General features: G+C 50.8%; 1 protein-coding gene across 1 annotated transcript; it reads right to left on the minus strand.

Annotated features, from left to right (window-relative positions):
• Nucleotides 1-12,495: 12,495 nt before the first annotated feature.
• On the minus strand, nucleotides 12,496-15,431 carry MRPL54 (mitochondrial ribosomal protein L54). Its single transcript, XM_050933842.1, has 3 exons — nucleotides 15,282-15,431; nucleotides 14,076-14,232; nucleotides 12,496-12,843 (listed from the first exon to the last, which is right to left on the minus strand). Exons 1-3 carry the CDS (start codon nucleotides 15,385-15,387, stop codon nucleotides 12,711-12,713), a joined length of 396 nt encoding a protein of 131 aa, XP_050789799.1. The 5' UTR covers nucleotides 15,388-15,431; the 3' UTR covers nucleotides 12,496-12,710.
• Nucleotides 15,432-18,537: the final 3,106 nt, after the last annotated feature.

Below are 18,537 nucleotides of genomic sequence, written 5' to 3' on the forward strand. Positions count from 1 at the left end.
GCTCTGAAGCCCACGCACAGGAAATGAGGGTTAAAAACAAAAGTCCCCCCCTCCCCACAGCAGTACACAGCACTTCTGCTTTTGTGAGCAGCTTCCTGAGCCCTGACTGCAGCAGTGCTGGGGCCCAGCAGAACCCCCTCTTCTCCCACGGTGCTGCCCCCGACTCCGAGGTGGGGCTGGCCTGCATGGCCATTGCTCAGCCCAGCGCACACAGCTGAGCCCTGGGAACAAGACACTGGCCTTCAAATGGAACCAGCTAAAACAGGAACCTGACACTCAGGCAGCTCCATCCACCACCCTCCACATGCCAGTGGGAAGGGGGTTCGCTCTTGGCCTACACCGGCATCTCTGAGAATCCATGGCCGGGCAGTGCCAGCTTTGGTTGGTTAGGTGAATTCCAGCTTTGGAGACGGAGCTCTCCGTTGAGCCACAGGTGCAACGTGAGCAGCACCAGGACAAAATCCCTCTGCCCCGCACCGGGAGCGCTGCTCTGGGGGGACCTGCTCAGTCTCCACGGCCCAGTTCAAACCTTAGCTTCTCCCGAGTCCTGTTCGTGCCATGGGGGATGGAGTTTGCCATGGAGCTGCCCTGCGACTCACCAACACACAGGCTGGTCAACAGCCAGGAGATGCCAAGGCCCAGACAGGAGTTAGGTACAAAATTACCCGTGGGGATCTAGCCCCAGGAGCTTCTGGTGACTCCCAGCCTGAATGGGAACCTGGGACTTAGCAGTGAACAGTTCCCTCTGTTACCAGATTTGCCCGTTACTTGGGGTGTGCTCATTTGTGAGGGTTACTCTTCAGGGGGTGCGGGGTTCTGTAATTCTATCAATGTGCTGCTTGCGTCACCTGTGTTCTCATACAAAGCTCTGCTTCTCCCTGCCGGAAGTTCCCTCCCAGTGGAGCTGTCCTGCAGGACCTGGGTTCCCCATGGCTGGGTTCTTCCAGCCCCAGAATCAGACACACACACACACACACACACACACACACACACCAGAGTGCGTCTGAGCGGACAGGGTTAATCGGCATCCCAAGCTGACCCCTTATATGTCCCTGGTCTCAGCAGGCTGGATCGAGCAGCATCTCCAAGCTGTCACCCTCATATGCCATGGGCACCGCACCGGAACAGAGTACGCCTGAGCAGGCTGGGTCGAGCAGCATTTTCAATCGGCCACTCTCATATGTCCCAGGTTCAGCACGTCTCTTGCCCCACTTTCTCGTTGCAATTGTTCTGGTAGAACCCACTTGATGAGCAAACCCCACAGGATCTTTGGGTGCTGCAGGGAACTTTAATTTAGATACCAGGAGCGTTGCTGCAGAGCAAATATGGAAGCCAAAAAAATAACCACCCACGAGGGGTTGGAGGAAGAGAGAGAGAGAGAAGCAACCAGCTTAACCATGAAAGTTATTTATTGCTGGGTAATAACCATAGGAGAGCCAAACAAACAGAACAGTGATAATAGTAAATCAAACTTAAATTTAATTATAAAAGTCTGGTTTAGAAAACTCACTGATCACACAAGTCAGTGTCAGAAGGCTACACCTAGAGAGAGAGAGAGAGAGAGAGAGAGAGAGAGAGAGAGAGAGAGAGAGAGAGATGGGTTCTCACCACTCCATGAAGCCTGAATCCTTCGAGGGTCCCAGGTGGTGGTGGAAGCTGAGGGTCTGGAGTGCTGGAGTCAGGCAGAGCCCCCTACACAATCAGTCAGGAGAAGATGAAGTCCCAATGGCACTGATGCAGATTTTGGATCCAGGCATCAGATCACTTACTTGAGCGTGGGTCGGGGGGGTTGTAGGGAAACAACAATGGTTCAGGGAGAACACTAGATTTGTTTATGTGTCGGGGGGAATGCATCTGAAGAAGTGGGTTTTTTACCTACGAAAGCTTAGGCCCAAATAAATCTGTTAGTCTTTAAGGTGCCATCGGACGCCTTGTTGTTTTTGTAGATTTGTTTATGTGTAAACTGATGGCTCATGGGAGTAAACCAAAGGTGTTTTGTTCAGGCTAGACAACAGGAACTGCTCATTCCTGGCTATGGGCGGTGTTCCTTGGAGGGAGCTCACAGCGCAGTTAGGGAGCTTCACTGATTTGGATACCAATAAAGGATTTATTACTAGAATTGGTCTGATAACTGCTGAGCTGGTGTGGGCAGGCGGGTTCATTAACATCTGGAACAGAGATTCCCCATCATGCTCTGCTTTCCTGCTTTTCTGGACCCAGAGTTCTGTGCGGTTCTTGCCTTAGGAATCTCTGTTTTCCATTCTATATGCTAACGGAGATGCCTCCCTGTCCCATCTTCGATGCAAATGAGGCTACGGGAGTTTCTTTAATCCTGTCACCCTTATCCCAGGGGTTTAGGTGTCTCCGGGCATGTCTACACTACGAAATTAGGTCGATTTTATAGAAGTCGATCTTTAGAAAGCAATTTATACAGTTGATCGTGTATGTCCCCACGAAGCGCAGTAGGTCGGCGGAGTGCGTCCTCAATACCGTGGCTAGCATCAACTCACAGAATGGTGCACTGTGGGTAGCTATCCCACAGTTCCCACCGCCCATTCGAATTCTGGGTTAAGCTCCCAATGCCTGATGGGGCAAAAACATTGTCGCAGGTGGTTTTGGGTACATGTTGTCAGTCTCCCCTCCCTCCCTCCCTCTTTGAAAGCAACAGCAAACAATCGTTTCAAGCCTCTTTTCCTGGGTTATCCGTGCACATGCCATAGCACGGCAAGCATGGAGCCCGCTCAGCTGTGCACGGCTGTTGTGAGCATTGTAAACACCTCACACATTATCCAGCGGTATGTGCAGAGGCTGGCTAGGAGCCGCTAGCATGAGGAAGATTGTGAGGACATGGACACAGACATTCCTGAAAGCATGGGATGTAGCAATTGGGACATCATGGTGGCACTGGGACTGGCTGATACAGTGGAACGCCGATTCTGGGCCCTGCAAACAAGCCCAGACTGGTGGGACTGCACAGTATTGCAGGTATGGGATGATTCCTAGTGGCTGTGAAACTTTTGCATGCGTAAGGCCACTTTCCTGGAACTTTGTGAGTTGCTCTCCCCAGTCCTGAAGCGCAGGAATACCAAGATGAGACCTGCCCTGACAGTTGAGAAGCGAGTGGCGATAACCCTGTGGAAGCTTGGAACACCTGACTGCTACTGGTCAGTCAGGAATCAATTCAGAGTGGGCAAATCTACCATGGGGGTTGCTGTGATCCAAGTAGCCAAGGCAATCAATAACCTTCTGCTAACAAGGGTAGTGACTCAGGGAAATGTGCAGGTCATAGTGGATGGCTTTGCTGCAATGGGGTTCCCTAATTGTGGTGGGGTGATAGACGAAATGCATATCCCTATCTTGGCACTGGAGCACCTTGCCAAACTGTACATAAACTGCAAGGGGTACTTTTCATAGACTCAAGGTCAGAAGGGACCATTATGATCATCTGCTCTGACCTCCTGCACAACGCAGGCCACACAATCTCACCCATCCACTCCTGTAACAACTCCCTCACCTATGTCTGAGTTATTGAAGTCCTCAAATCATGGTTTAAAGACTTCAAGATGCAGAGAATCCTCCAGCAAGTGACCCGTGCCCCATGCTGCAGAGGAAGGCAAAAAACCTCCAGGGCCTCTGCCAATCTGCCCTGGAGGAAAATTCCTTCCCAACCCCAAATGTGGCAATCAGTTAAACCCTGAGAATGTGGACAAGACTCACCAGCCAGCACCCAGGAAAGAATTCTCTGTAGTAACTCAGATCCCACCCCATCTAACATCCCATCACAGACTATTGGGCATATTTATCTGCTAATAATCAAACATCAATTAATTGCCAAAATTAGGCTATCCCAGCATACCACTCCCTCCATAAACTTATCAAGCTTAGTCTTAAAGCCAGATACGTCTTTTGCCCCCACTACTCCCCTTGGAAGGCTGTTCCAGAACTTCATTCCTCTAATGGTTAGAAACCTTCGTCTAATTTCAAGTCTAAACTTCCTAGTGTCCAGTTTATATCCATTTGTTCTTGTGCTTCTCAGCTGCAAGCACTGGTGGATCATAAGGGACGTTTTACCAACATCAACACGGGATAGTCAGGAAAGGTGCATGACGCTCACATCTTATGGAACTGTGAGCTGTTTGAAAATCTGCAAGAAGGGACTTTCTTCCAAGACGGGAAAATTACCATTGGGGATGTTGAAATGCCAATAGTTATCCTTGGGGACCCAGCCTACCCCTTGCTCCCATGGCTCATGAAGGTGTACACAGGCAGCCTGGACAATAGCAAGGAGCAGTTCAACTATAGGCTGAGCAAGTGCAGAATGGTGGTAGAACGTGCCTATGGATGTTTAAAAGTGTGTTGGCATTATTTGCTGAGTAGGTTAGACCTCAGCGCAAGCAATATTCCCATTGTTGCTGCTTGCTGGGTGCTCCATAATATCTATGAGAGTAAGGGGAGATGTTTATGGCAGGGTGGGAGGTTGAGGCAAATCGCCTGGTGGCCAATTTTGATCAGTCAGACACCAGGGCGATTAGAAGAGCACACAGAGGCGTGCTGCACATCAGAGCGGCTTTAAAAACAGTTTAATGACTGACCAGGCTACAGTGTGACAGCTGTGTGTGTTTGTCCTTGATGCAAAACCACCCCCTTTGGTGAATGTACTTCCCGGTAAGCCAATCCCTCTCCCCTCTTCGACCACAGCTGGCAAAGGAAATAAAGTCCTTATTGCATTGAATCCATTCATTATTTATTTATTTTAAAAAAATATTGAGCTCACTGACAAGGTAGCCTGGGTGGGGTGCGGGAGGAGAGAAGGACAAGGTCATTTACTCATTGTAGCCACAGTACAAATCAAAGCTGTTTGAATGACAGCCTTCTGTTGCTTGGCCATCCTCTGGAGTGGAGTGGCTGAGTGCCGGAGCCTCCCCCCTGCGTTCTTGGGCATCTGGGTGAGGAGGCTTTGGAACTTGACGAGGAGGTTCAGATGGTTACACAATGGATGCAGCGGGGGTCTGTGCTCTAGTTTCCTTTCCTGCAGCTCCACCAGATGCCTGATCATGTCCGTTTGCTCCCCCATTAGCCTCAGCATCTTCTCCTGAGTGGTTTGATCACGCTCACTATATGCTTTCCTGGCCTCTGCCACCGAATGCCTCCATGCATTCAGCTGTGCCCTATCAGTGCGGGAGGACTGCATGAGCTCGGACAACATGTCATCGTGAATGCGGTTTTTTTCACCTTCTAATCTGCGATAACCTCAGGGACGGAGATGATAGGGGGAGCACAGAAACATTTGCACCTGTGGGGGGATGAAAGGGAGAGCACAATTTAAGAAGATACATTTCTGAGGACAAAAGGGAGATTCTTTCAGAGTGAATCAAGCAATTCACAGCAGACAGCACATGTGCTTTAGGTACAAGGTCGCATTTTGCCTTTTCTATTGAGCGCCCGCTGCCGGTATGGTGACATCACACATGGCTGGGCAACAGAATTCGGTTTCCAGCAGGGCCAGTGCAACCATTTAGGCAACTTAAGCGGTCGCCTAGGGCACTGGCATTTGGGGGCGCGCCATTTTCTTCGCCAGCAACCGCAGTAGCCGGATCTCCAGCAGCCAGTGGCATTTATGGGGAGGGAGCTGGGGCAGGGGAGTGCAAGGAGGGCCGCCTGCAACAAGTAAGGGGGGGGGCACACAGGGGAACTCCCTGCATCAGCTCCCCCCAGCCCCACCTCCCCCCCAAGCACGTCATGGCTGCTTCACTTCTCCCGCCTTCCAGGCTTGCAGTGCCAATCAGCTTAGGTGCCGCAAGCCTGGAAGGCAGGAGAAGTGAAGCAGCCAAGGCGTGCTCGAGGTGCTTGTGTGCGGAGCAGGGGTGAGCTGGGGCAGGGAGGTATGCCTGAGGGCGGAGGGTGGGGAGCTGCCGCAGGGGGGGCGCCTCTGGGTGGAGGTGGGGAGCTGCCGCGGGGAGGGCGCCTCAGGGTGGGAATGCGGGGTGCAGGGGAGGGCGCAAGGTGGAAGTTTCGCCTAGGGCATGAAACATCCTTGCACCGGCCCTGGTTTCCAGGCAGCCATGGTAAGCCAAAGGGTACGCGGGGTTGGCTTTTTCCACCTTCATAACATGTGGGAATGGTTTCAAACTGCAGCACCCTCCTTTCCCATAGCAACCAATGCCAGTTGGGCTTGCTGTTTAAAAGGAGGGGCCGCGAGTTTGGGGTGGATGTGCAGCACGCCCCTCCTCCCAGTGCGTGGCTATTCTCCAGGATGATCCCTTCACCCCTTCCCCCACCTTATGGCTATTCTCTGGGATGATCCCTTTAAGCCAAGCATGAACAGCCCAGCATGAATGGGGGTCTTTTTTTCAGTTCCCTTACAAAACTTCCCCTATTTCAACCAGGTGACCAGGAATGATATCACTCTCCTGAGGCTGACACAGAAAGATACAGACCGAAAGTTGCATGATTGCGACCAAAACCCAGGCCCATTTGCTGCCACACTTTGTGCTGCAATGGTTCCAGACTACTTGCTACTGGCTTGGCGTGGTAAAGTGTCCTGCCGTGGCGGATGAAATAAGGCAGCCCTCCCCAGAAACCTTCTGCAAAGGCTTTTGGAGTACCACCAGGACAGCTTCATGGAGATGTCCCTGGAGGATTCCCGCTCCATCCCCAGACACGTTAACTGACTTCTCCAGTAGCTGTACTGGCCGTGAATGCATCCCAATTCTTCAGGGCAAATCAAACATTAAACCCAATTGCTTTTAAACTCTGTACTGTAGTTACAAATGTGCACTCACCAGAGGGGCCTTCTCCACTTTCAGGGTCCAGGAACCCGCTTTGGGAGGGTATTGGCTCCAGGATGATGAAAAGGTCCTGGCTGCCAGGGAGAACGGATTCTCCGCTTGCCTGCTGCACATTCCCCTCCTCCTCCTCTTCTTCATCCACAAAATCCTCCTCTGTGCTGCATGAGAATCCCCCCTTGCAGGTGTCCACAGACAGTGGTGGGGTAGTGGTAAGGTACCCCCCCAGAATGTCATGCATGATCACAGAAGCGGCATGTATGGGGCTCTGACCCAGAGCGACCATTTGCCTCCTTTGTCTTTTGATAGGCTTGTTTGAGCTCCTTAATTTTCATGCAGCACTGCTGTGTGTCCCTGGTGTAGCCTCTCTCCACCATGCCCTGTGCGATTTTTGCAAATATATCAGCATTTCTTCTGCTGGTTCGGATTTCTGCCTGCACAGATTCTTCTCCCCATACAGCAATCAGATCCAGTGTCTCCTGTTCGCTCCATGCTGGAGCTTGTTTGTGATTCTGGGACTGCATGGTCACCTGTTCTGCTGAGCTTGCCATGCTGACCTACAGGAAATGAAATTCAAAAGTTCCTGGGGCTTTTCTTATGCATCTGGCTAGTGCATGGGAGTTGAAAGTGCTGTCCAGAGCGGTCACATTGGAGCACTCTGGGATAAATCCTGGAGGCCAATACCATCTAATTGCACAGAGCTTCATCTGTACTACCCCAAATTCAACCCAGGAAGGTTGATTTTAGCATTACTCCCCTCATCGGAGAGGAGTACAGCAGTCAATTTTAAGGTCGGTGGAACACGGTTGGTTGTGTAGCCATATTACTTATACAATGGAGCTAATGTGGCTAAATTGGACCTAACCTTGTAGCGTAGAACAGACCTCCCACTGTCTTTTCATTGCTTTTTGTACGTCTTTCTTCTGATCAGTTTTGGTTCAAGCAGAGGCTGGGCAGGGGCAGGTGTTTCGTGAGTCAGACAGGCTGGGTACTGTGCCTTGGTTCCCCAAGGACACAGAGCTGCTAGGTAACATCTCACCTGTGCAGGTACCAGCTGGCTCTTTGCCCTTCTATGCCCCAGGAATCTTGCATGATCCATTGCGACTGCAGCTTGCCCCAAACTCCAGGGCAACCTCCCTAAACTTCTGGAGCAGTTTCTAGTGTAACTACATAAACAGCTGATGAGGGGGTAGATAGCTCAGTGGTTTGAGCATTAGCCTGCTAACCCCAGGGTTGTGCATTCAATCCTTGAGGGGGCCATATAGGGATCTGGGGCAAAAATCTGTCTGGAGATTGGTCCTGCTTTGAGCAGGGGGTTGGACTAGATACTTCGTGAGGTCCCTTCCCACCCTGAGATTCTAGGAGATAGGCCTTTTCTGTGCAGAGCTGAAGGCAAGGGTACGAGGGGACCCTGGGCTGGAAGTGCAGGGCTGGGAAGGATCAAGGTGCATTGGCAGAGCAGGGAGGGAGGCCCAGGATGGGCACAGCCAGGTGGGCTCTGCTCCATGATTCAGGCATGTGGGTCTGGATCTTGATCTCCTTGCACCAGGCTTTCTGGGAGAAGCATAAGCAGGTTTTGCCTAGTGTCACCCAGCAGATCCTTGCATGAAACCTAGGCCAGGGGTGGCCAGCCTGTGGCTCTTCAGAGGTTAATAGGGCTGACGCGATAGATGCTAACTTTCCAGTGTGATGTGGGGTGCTCACTGCTCAACCCCAAGCCCTGCCCCCAATCCATCCCTTTCCCTGAGCCCGCCATGCCCTCACTCCTCCCAGCCACAGCCTCCTGCACACATGAAACAGCTAATTGCTGTGGGAGAGGGAAGAAGGCACTGAGCAGGGCCACCCAGAGGATTCAGGGGGCTTGGGGTCTTCGGAAGTGGGGGTTCCCACTTCGGTGGTAATTCGGCAGCGGGGGGTCCTTCCGCTCCAGGACCCACCGCCGAAGTGCCCCGAAGACCTGCAACAGGGGCTCCCCACTGCCGAATTACCACATAAGACCTGGCACTTGGGTGGCGGGTCCCACTTCGGCGGTAATTCGGCTGCGGGGGGTCCTTCCGCGCCAGAGCAGAAGCAACCCCCGCCACCGAAGACCCAGAGCAGAAGCAGCTCCAGGGCCCCTGGAGCAAGTGAAGGACCCCACTCCAGGGGCCCCAAAAACCCTCATCGAGGCCCCTGCGGGGCCCGGGGCAAATTGCCTCACTTCCCCTACTCTGGGAGGCCCTGGCACTGAGTGGTGGGGCTGCCAGCAGGTGAGAGGCACTGGGGAGCGGATGGAGGGCTGCTGACATATTACTGTGGCTCTTTGGCAATGTACATTGGTAAATTCTGGCTCCTGCTCAGGCTGGCCACCTCTGACCTAGGCATCCTGGCTGCCACTCCCTCCCCTAATCACTAGACCAGGGGTAGGCAACCTATGGCATGGGTGCCAAAGGCAGCACACGAGCTGATTTTCAGGGGCACTCACACTGCCCGGATCCTGGCCACCGGTCCGGGGGGGCGGGAGGGGGCTCTGCCTTTTAATTTAATTTTAAATGAAGCTTCTTAAATATTTTAAAAACCTTATTTACTTTACAGACAACAATAGTTTAGTTATTTATTATAAACTTATAGAAAGACCTTCTAAAAACGTTAAAATCAAATTAAATGAATGGAGATATACCTATCTCCTAGCACTGGAAAGGACCCCAAAGGGTCATCCAGTCCAGCCCCCTGCCTTCACTAGCAGGACCAAGTACTGATTTTGCCCCAGATCCCTAAGTGGCCACCTCAAGGATTGAACTCACAACCTTGGGGTTTAGGAGGCCAATGCGCAAAATGTATGACTGGCAAGCAAGACCTTGAATTAGAGGGAATAAATGAAGACTCAGCACAGCACTCCTGAAAGGTTGCTGACCCCTGCACTTCTCCCTTTTAGAAAACGTGAAGGCAGAATGGGTGAATACACTTCTCCCCCCGTCCCCAGGGTCAGGTGAGTCCTCTGACTGCACAGCCTGAGAGCCGGGGGGGCCAAAGAGGAAGTGAGAGCGTCTGGAGGCGGAAGGTGCTTTGTAAATCCACAAGGGAGGGGCAAACATTACCTCGCAGAGAGCTGTGGGGCACATCCCCCTTCCTCTCCATTTCTAACCTCTGTGGCATCCTTGAGACAAGCAAGCACCACCCAGGGGGAGGCTGCAGATTAGGAGCATCCCTCACGCTCCCAGCATGGTGGGCTCAGAGCACAGGGGAATTCACACTAAATCCAATTCTTTTACATCTGAATTAAGTGCATTTTTCTTGTTTTAAACAAACCTACTTAAATGGGAAGTTACTGACAACCTGGGTCAAGGCCCTAAACTTACCCTAATCTAAAATTCTTTACATCAAATCCCATAGAATACTAAGCAGTATGTTTGCTCTTGAAGCTTTAGAGAGAGTCAGGCGCCTGATGTATGTATCCAACATAGCTGTGGCTGTCGTATTGAAAAAAAACTAATTTGAAATGCTGGATTTGTGCATTTTTGATTGAATCCCAATTTCACCAAATGCAGATTAACACAAGAACTAATCAATCATCTAGTAAATAAGAAATGCATCACTCTGTTTTCTAATGGTAGAAAATAGGAAAAATTAAGAATCTGAGTAAATGTAATTGATTAAATAAATATGTACTGCTCTAGTATATCCTCCCGATTAGCAAAAGCTAGTACCAAATTTAGCATAAAGGCTATTTTAATGGCAGACCAACCTGCTTTAATGGTTACCAACCAATGAGAATCAACCTTGCTTTAGGAAAATAACTAAAAAGTGCAAATGCAAAACAAGACTCAATTTGATTATTTAAAATCAGGGTTTCCTGTTTGCTGATTTAAATTATAATTCAAATCTGCGACTGAAATCAATCCTCCATGTCAGGGCATGGGCTGCCCTAGGGCCTGGACACAGAGCCATTCCCCTTGGCCTACGCTGGCACCTGCTGACGATACAAACAAATTTCATCCACTGCTCCTTGCAGGTTCTTTCAGAAAAGTTCCAAACCGTCACCTAGGCACACAGCTTGTTGTCAAAAAGGGTAATAGTAGGTCAGGGACTGGTAGGGAAGGGATAACATAAGACAGGAAATATAATAATGCCACAATATAAATCCATTGGACACCCGCCCCTGGACTACTGACCAGTTCTGGTTGCCCCCAACTCAAAGGGTAGACTGGAACTAGAAAAGGTCCCGAGAAGGGCAATGAAGATGATCGAGGGATGGAACGGCTTCCATACGAGGAGAGACTAACATTAGGGCTGTTCCTCTTAGAAGAGAGACGAACAAGGGTAGAATGATATGAAGTCCATAAAATCATGACTGGCATGGAAAAAGTTACCTCCTCGTTCCCAAAATAAACACCCCGATCCAAATAATCGCTATCAGGCTTAATACAAGGAAGAGTAAGTACTTTTCGCATAACGCACAACTCACATGTGGAACTCATTGCCATGGGATGCTGTGACGGCCAAAAGTATAACTGGGTTCAAAACACAGCTGGGTAAATTCACAGAGGATGAAGGCCATCAGTGGCTATTAGCCAAGACAGTCAGGGACGCCACTCCACAGATGGAGTACCCTAAACCTCTGACTACTTGGGGGGGGGGGGAGGAGGGGCAGAATCACTCCATAGTTGCGCTGTTCTAAATGCTCCCCCGAAGCTTTGCTACAGGCCACTGTCAGAGACAGGCTACTGGGGAAGATGGACCATTGGTCTGAGGCAAGGCAGCAGATCATCTAACAGAGACAGGGTGAACCGATGCTGGCTCACAGCGGATCAGCAAAGCAGAGCACTTTCTGGACGCTGAGCCTCAAATTCCAAGCTTTCATTGGGGGGGGGGGGGGATAATTTAAAAAATGAAGCCTCTAGCCTCACGGCTGTGAAATAAAATTAAAAAAATCTCAGAGCCACCTGTAACTGATACCTGCCTGAGGTGATGTCTGCATTTGCAGCAGTGTATTGAGTACAGGCACGGCACACAGAGCGACACGCCGCAGTGATATACTCTGGCCAGGGGGAGGCAGCGGGACACTACTCTGTTAAACACAGTGGGGGTACTGCTTGGGCTTGTATACAGCCATGTCGCACCCTCTACACTTTTTGTACTCGGCTCGCTGGGCATGCAGCATCTGCTACTCCACAGCCTGAGTTGGCTGGCCGCGTGTCACTGTCTTTAACGGCTCTGCAAAACCCCGGGCCATTTTTTTCATAGATTTATAGATTCTAAGGCTAGAAGGGACTGTTGTGATCATCTAGCCTGGCCTCCTGCACAGCACAGGCCAGAGACATGCCCCAGAATAATTCCTTACAACACTCCTGCTAATACATCCCAGAATGATGTTCACCCCTTCACCTCTGTTAAGCTAATGGGCTGTTCACTAAATCAATGAAGACTAATGACAATCTATCAAAGCAAGAAAGAGGAGGAACCGCTATATTATGAAGATCCACCATGAGTGGATTCACACTGGTGTTAAATGGCTGGAGCTCGGTTTGTGGGCGGAGCTTGGGAGGTACCGCTACTTATATCCCCTCCCCAACCCTGATTCAGCCTTCAAAAGGGAGCCACCAGCCCGCGATGCCCCAGATGCCATGGAGAGAGGGAGGCATGAAGATCTGAGCCTTGGGTTTGCAAGTGCTCTGGTCCCACACCCCAGGCAATGCACAGCATGGATAACAAGACAGACACACCAACGCTGTCCAGCCATGGCCAGTGATTTATTGTCGTCAGTATTCAAAGTAAAAATAAGAGAGCCTGTCCGGGTGGAGGTGCCAGCTGATCCCAGCTCAGGGGACCTGCCCAGCTGCATCTGTTTCCTGTCCCACAGGACATGTCCAAACCCCATCTCGAGCCCCAGTGCAGCATCCTTCCCCGGCACAGGAGGTGCAGGGGTGTCGCCATACAGGTCCCATCCTAAAACTTCTTGCCCTTGCTCAGTTTGTTGCGGCGCCAGGTGTTGTGTTTCCGCAGGAGCCTCCAGTACTGGGGCGTCTCGGGGTCCAGCTCCTTCAGTGTCTTGGGGGGGCCGAGGTGCATCTGGAAAAGCCTGGTGACCAATGCACAGGAGAGTGAGTTCCCAGGCGAGGCAGAATCCCTGAAACCTGACCCAGGCAATGGGATGCAGCAGCCCTTCAGGTTCCAGCTGGCTCCTGGCTCATGCAGTCACTTGCCAGCTAGCACCCCTCATCATTTAAAGCACCCCAAGACTAGCCAGGGTCACCACCAGAGCTGGGCCAGATTTTTTGCACAAAAGTTTTTTTTTTTTTCTTTTCAGTGAAAAATGCAGATTCAACTACACTGAAAAAAATTTCAAAAATTCACACCAAATTGCTTTGGTTGGGAAAAATGATTCCATTTCATTTCCACCTTTTCAAAACAAAATGTTTTGATTTTTTTGGTTCAAACCGAGGTGGCATTTCCAGCTTTCCTTTCATTAAATAATAAAAAGTGTTGAGAAACAGACAAGATCAAATCAAATTGTTTTGTTCCATCTGAAATGAATATTTTTCCTGCTTTTCAGAATTACCAGGAAACCAGAAACTCCCCTTACATGCCCAGCCCTGCTGATCACCCCCCGCAGTGGACGGGGGAGGAAGGACCTGCTCAGGACCTAATCCTTCAAACACATGGAACTAAGCATGGGCAAGGTTGGGCCCTCTGAGGACACAGAGGGGACACTGCCTGGTTCTTCAGGGGGCCGGGATATAGCACTAGCATTGCAGGTGGCTAGAGTCAGACACAGACTCAAGTGCAGGGGTGCCAGCATGGGGGTGACAGCTCTGCGTGTTTAGTATTTCTATTCTTGTAGCGCTTAGGACCCCCGGTCACAAACCAGGACCCACAGTGCTAGGCCTGTACATTATCTATTAGGTGTATTATGGTAGTGCCTAGGAGCCCCAGACATGGCCCAAGCCCCCACTGTGCTAGGGCTGCACATTATTAGGTGTATTACAGTAGTGCCGAGGCACTCCAGACATAGCCCAAGCCCCCATGGGCTGCACAAACACAGAACAAAGCCCTTGCTCCAGGGAGCTCACAACCTGAGTTATTCAGCTCCTTGCTCTCCCATGGCACCTTTCAGCTGTGGGGCACAATATATGGCATCAACCTGATTTAAACCCATGATAGGGACTGGGACAGTCAGGTCCAAGGTCTCGCAGGGAGTCAGTGATGGAGCCAGAAATGGAACTCATCAGTCCTGGCTCCCAGGACCCTGCTCTAACCATTAGTCCCATGTTCTTTGCATGGCTGGGAGAGGGCAGATCAGGCATCACCCACCAGTCAGGATACTCAGAGTCGTCCTTCAGAGCCACCTCCGGGCCCTGTTTGTAGAAGTTCACTCCCATGGCGTGTGTGGTGAGCAGCACGGGGTCCTTGCACACCTCTGGGCCTTTCATCTCCTCCTTACTGAAGCCTTTCCCTTTGGTCTTCACCGCTGCAGAGACAAGCACAGACGTCAGCACGGAGTCCAGACACCTCCATGCTGGGGGGAGACACCAGACTATTGCAGGGAGCAGCAATGGCGCTGCCAAATTCCTCAGCCTGCGATTTCCATATCCCGGGGGGCACAGACCAAACACACTCGCTACACAAGTGATCAGCTTTGGAGGCACGGCCACTGACTGGGAAAACCCCAAATGCTCCACAACTGCCCCACTGGACTCTCGCTTTGACTTGTCAGAAGCCCAGGCCATGGCAACGCAAGGAGCTGAATCCTACGAATTTCTGACATGCCCGTCACTGAGATATCAAGGCAGCTCTCAGTCCAGTTCAGGTCACGTTCTCTCCCTGAGATTCCAGGCCACTATGTTGCAAATCAATGAGCTTCTCTTGTGGGGGCAGTCAGGGTGGGCATATTAACCCCCCCACCATGCTGATGCCCAAACACATTTGGGAAGACCTCAGCGCAGAGCAAAATGGGCATCAATCCACGGTGCCCATATGACGCCGTCACACAGTACGTGACCCCTCACGCTCTGTAGTGTATTTATCGCCCCAATGCCCCGTGAGTAGGACAGGCCTATGCCCCCCCCTTTTCCGGGTGAGGAACTGAGGCTGCCCAACTGGCCCAGGGTCACACAGGAGGCCTCTGGAGCCCAGGTCTCCTGAACCCATGGAGAGTGCCCCAGCTCCTGGGCCAATCCTACCTCCCCGCCCAAGGAGGTTGGGATTCTGCATCTGCAACATGGGGAAACTGAGGTAGAGAAAGGAAAAGAGAAAGTGGCCCGAGAGGCTGCAGGGGTCAGGCTGCAGGGGTCCGCCTGCAGGAACGGAACCCAGGAGTCCTGCCCCCCGGTGGCACCCAGGGCAGGGGGAATCTCGGGGCACGGGACTGCAGGGAGTAAAATCCGGCCCAGGCTGCGCCCGGGGGGCTGGACCCCGGCACACACTGGGAACGCTGCCAGCCCCGGGGGCTACCGGGAGCCTGGGGATCCCGGGCAGGGCAGCGCCCAGCAGCACGGGGGGGCTCAGCCCCGCGCTCACCTGCTTTCTTGGCGTAGCCATGAGCCCGCAGCCTGCAGAGGGGAGCGGGGGCGGCGCCCAGCCCGCGCCCAGCCCCGAGAGCCCGCACGAGCGCCCGGGCGGCCATGGGCGCAGCTCGCAGCTGCACACGCGGGGCCCACTCCAGCCTCCTGCACCGCGGCAGGCCGGGATTTGTAGTCCGGGAGAGACCAGAGAGCATGCTGGGAGGTGTAGTTTATTTACCTCCCCCCCCCCCCCGCTGCGCCGCCGGGGGGCAGTGTCGGTCATGGACCAAACTTTATCTCGTGTAGATCTGCTCCTGTGGATTAATTGCAGCTTGAATTCTGATCGTGCCCAGTGTCAGTGCACTAATACTGGGGGGGGGGGGGGGGGGGGGGGGGGGGGGGGGGGGGGGGTCAGAGCATTACTGCTACAATTACACGAATCCTCATTAGTCATCGTTAACACAGTATCGTCGCTGCGCTCCGGGATGGTTTTCTGAAAGATCTGCTCCAGGAATTATTTCAGGGCAGTTTTCCGGCCTGTGTGATACAGGTCAGAGGAAGATGATCACAATGGCCCTTCTGGCCTTGGAATCTGTAACAATGTATTGACACCATCAGCTAAGGATTAAACAAAGACTGTGAATGGGCCTCATCCTCCCTGATTGAACTAACCTCTTATCTCCAGCCTGACTCACTCTTGCTTGCATATATATACCTGCCTCTGGAAAATTTCCACTAATGCATCCGACGAAGTGGGTATTCACCCACGAAAGCTCATGCTCCAATACGTCTGTTAGTCTGTAAGGTGCCACCGGACTCTTTAATGTGTTACAGTGATTATTAAAACCATTAAAGGATTTTAGTTCTGCTTTAACTGCAAAATACAATGCAACTATGGAGTGGCACGAACACCTTCATTTGTCATTATTACTTATGTTATTTATTATTAATATCATTATTATTATACTCAAGTGGAATGTCATAACAATAGCTTGCACTCAATCATTATTATGATCCATGTAGGTGAAGAAGTGGGTTTTTTACCCACGAAAGCTTATGCCCAAATAAATCTGTTAGTCTTTAAGGCGCTACCGGACTCCTCATTCTTTTTGCGGATACAAACTAACACGGCTACCACCTGATGCAATAAATTAAATAATAATGTAAAGTATCTAGTGCTGCAAAATCTCAGTACTGGACTAGGTGACTTACCAAGGTCCCTTCTAGTCCTACACTTCTACCAGGAGTTTCATGATATTTGTGGGTTTTCTTAAAGCCCCAGCTCCCAGAGTCATGTGATTACATGAGAATCTCAGCTTACGTTAACTGAAAAAAAGGATGTTTCTGGCCCTCGTGGTCGCAGGGGAAAGCTTGAAAATGGACCCTAAAGGTGCAAAACTCAGAAAGCAAATACAGAGAAGCTACAATTTATTATTTTTGAAAATCTCATGATTTTTAAGCCACCCACACCATTTGTCATTGCTCAGCAATACAGGCACACAAAGCCTGGTCCTGCAAACATTGGCACTTGTGTGAGATTTTACTGGTAAGAATATAGTCCTGTTAGATCAATGGGCCTACTCACGCATCCAAGCACTTGCAGGATTAGAACAAGAGCACAGATCAGATTCTAGTTAGCAATAATCCTGGCCACTTGCCCGCTCCAAGTACTTATGCAAGTAAGTTCATGCTCCTGAGCAGATCTCTGGAGTAGCATTTCAGTCCTCTAGAGACTAAACTGTAGCATGCTGCAGGCAGAAAACAGGAGAGACCATGTTGCCACCAAAGCCCAAGGTCCATGTGATGGCAGGAAATTGTTTAGGTGAGACGTGCACAGATGATCCCAGCAGGTGAATATGCCCCATGCTGCAGAGGAAGGTGAAAAAAAACTCATGGTCCCTCCCAGTCTCAGCTGGGGGAAAATTCCTAAATGGTGCTATGAGAGTAATATAAATCTCTTCAGAGTCAGAGAGTCCAAGGCCAGAAGGGACCATTGTGATCATCTAGTCTGAGCCCCTTATAACACAGGCCAGAGAATGTCCCCAGATGAATTCCTAGAGCAGAGCTTTCAGGAAAACACCCAGTCTTGATCTGGCCTCCTAGGCAGACCTCTGCACCCATAAGGAACCCCACTGAGGTCAACTCCGCACAGACATAAGGACCCATCTACACTGATCAGGTTGCAGGACTTTACCAGTGCTGCTATTTGACCCCATGAAGCAAGGGACTAACTGAAGAGCCAAACCTGCAATGCATCTTCACGAGATTTAGGGCCCCAGTGGCAACATTTCAGATGGGAGGGGGGCAACTTTTACCGTAATTCCAGGAGTTACTTAGGCACCTATAAACTCTAGCTTTTTTGCAGATAACTTAGAAATTATCTGACAGAAGCACTGTATCTAATTCCTATATAAAGAAAGAAAAAAATAATTACAAACACCAGTTAAAGTCATATTTTAAGTTTATATGTGAATTTAGAACAATAAGGAGATAATACACCAAGATATTCCCAATTTCAAACCTTGAGGTATCATAAGAACATAAGATCAGCCATACTGGGTCAGACCAATGGTCCATCTAGCCCAGTATCCTGTCTCCTGACAGTGGCCAATGCCAGGTGCTTCAGAGAGAATGAACAGAACAAGCAATCGAGTGATCCATCCCTTGTCCTCTACCCCCAGCTTCTGGCTAGCAGAGGCTAGGGACAGTGTCACACTCAGAGCATGGGGCTGCATCCCTGTCCATCCTGGCTAATAGCCATTGATGGACCTGTCCTTCAGTTCTTTTTTGAACCCTGTTATAATTTTGTCCTTCACAACATCCCCTGGCAATGAGTTCCCCAAGTTGACTGTATGTTGTGTGAAGAAATACTTCCTTTTGTTTTAAATCCGTTGCATTATGAATTGGGTGATCCCTAGTTCTTGTGTTAGGAGAAGGGTTAAATAACACTTCTCTATTCACTTTCTCCACATCAGTCAAGTGTTTATAGCTATCATATCCCCCCTTAGTCTTCTCTTTTCCAGGCTGAAAAGTCCCAGACTTTTAAATCTCACCTCATACAGAAGCTGTTCCATACCCCTAGTCCAGCAGTTCTCAAACTGTGGGTCAGGACCCCAATGTGAGTCACAACCCCATTTTAATGGGGTTGCCAGGGCTGGCGTTAGACTCCGGAGCCCAACAGCTTCAGCCCTGGGTGTCAAGGCTCAGGTTACAGGCCCCCTGCCTTGGGCTTTGGCCTTCCTGCCTGGGGCAGTGGGACTCAGACTTTGCCC

Source organism: Gopherus flavomarginatus, chromosome 24 (assembly GCF_025201925.1).
Source record: "Gopherus flavomarginatus isolate rGopFla2 chromosome 24, rGopFla2.mat.asm, whole genome shotgun sequence".
Taxonomy (NCBI): Eukaryota; Metazoa; Chordata; order Testudines; family Testudinidae; genus Gopherus; species Gopherus flavomarginatus.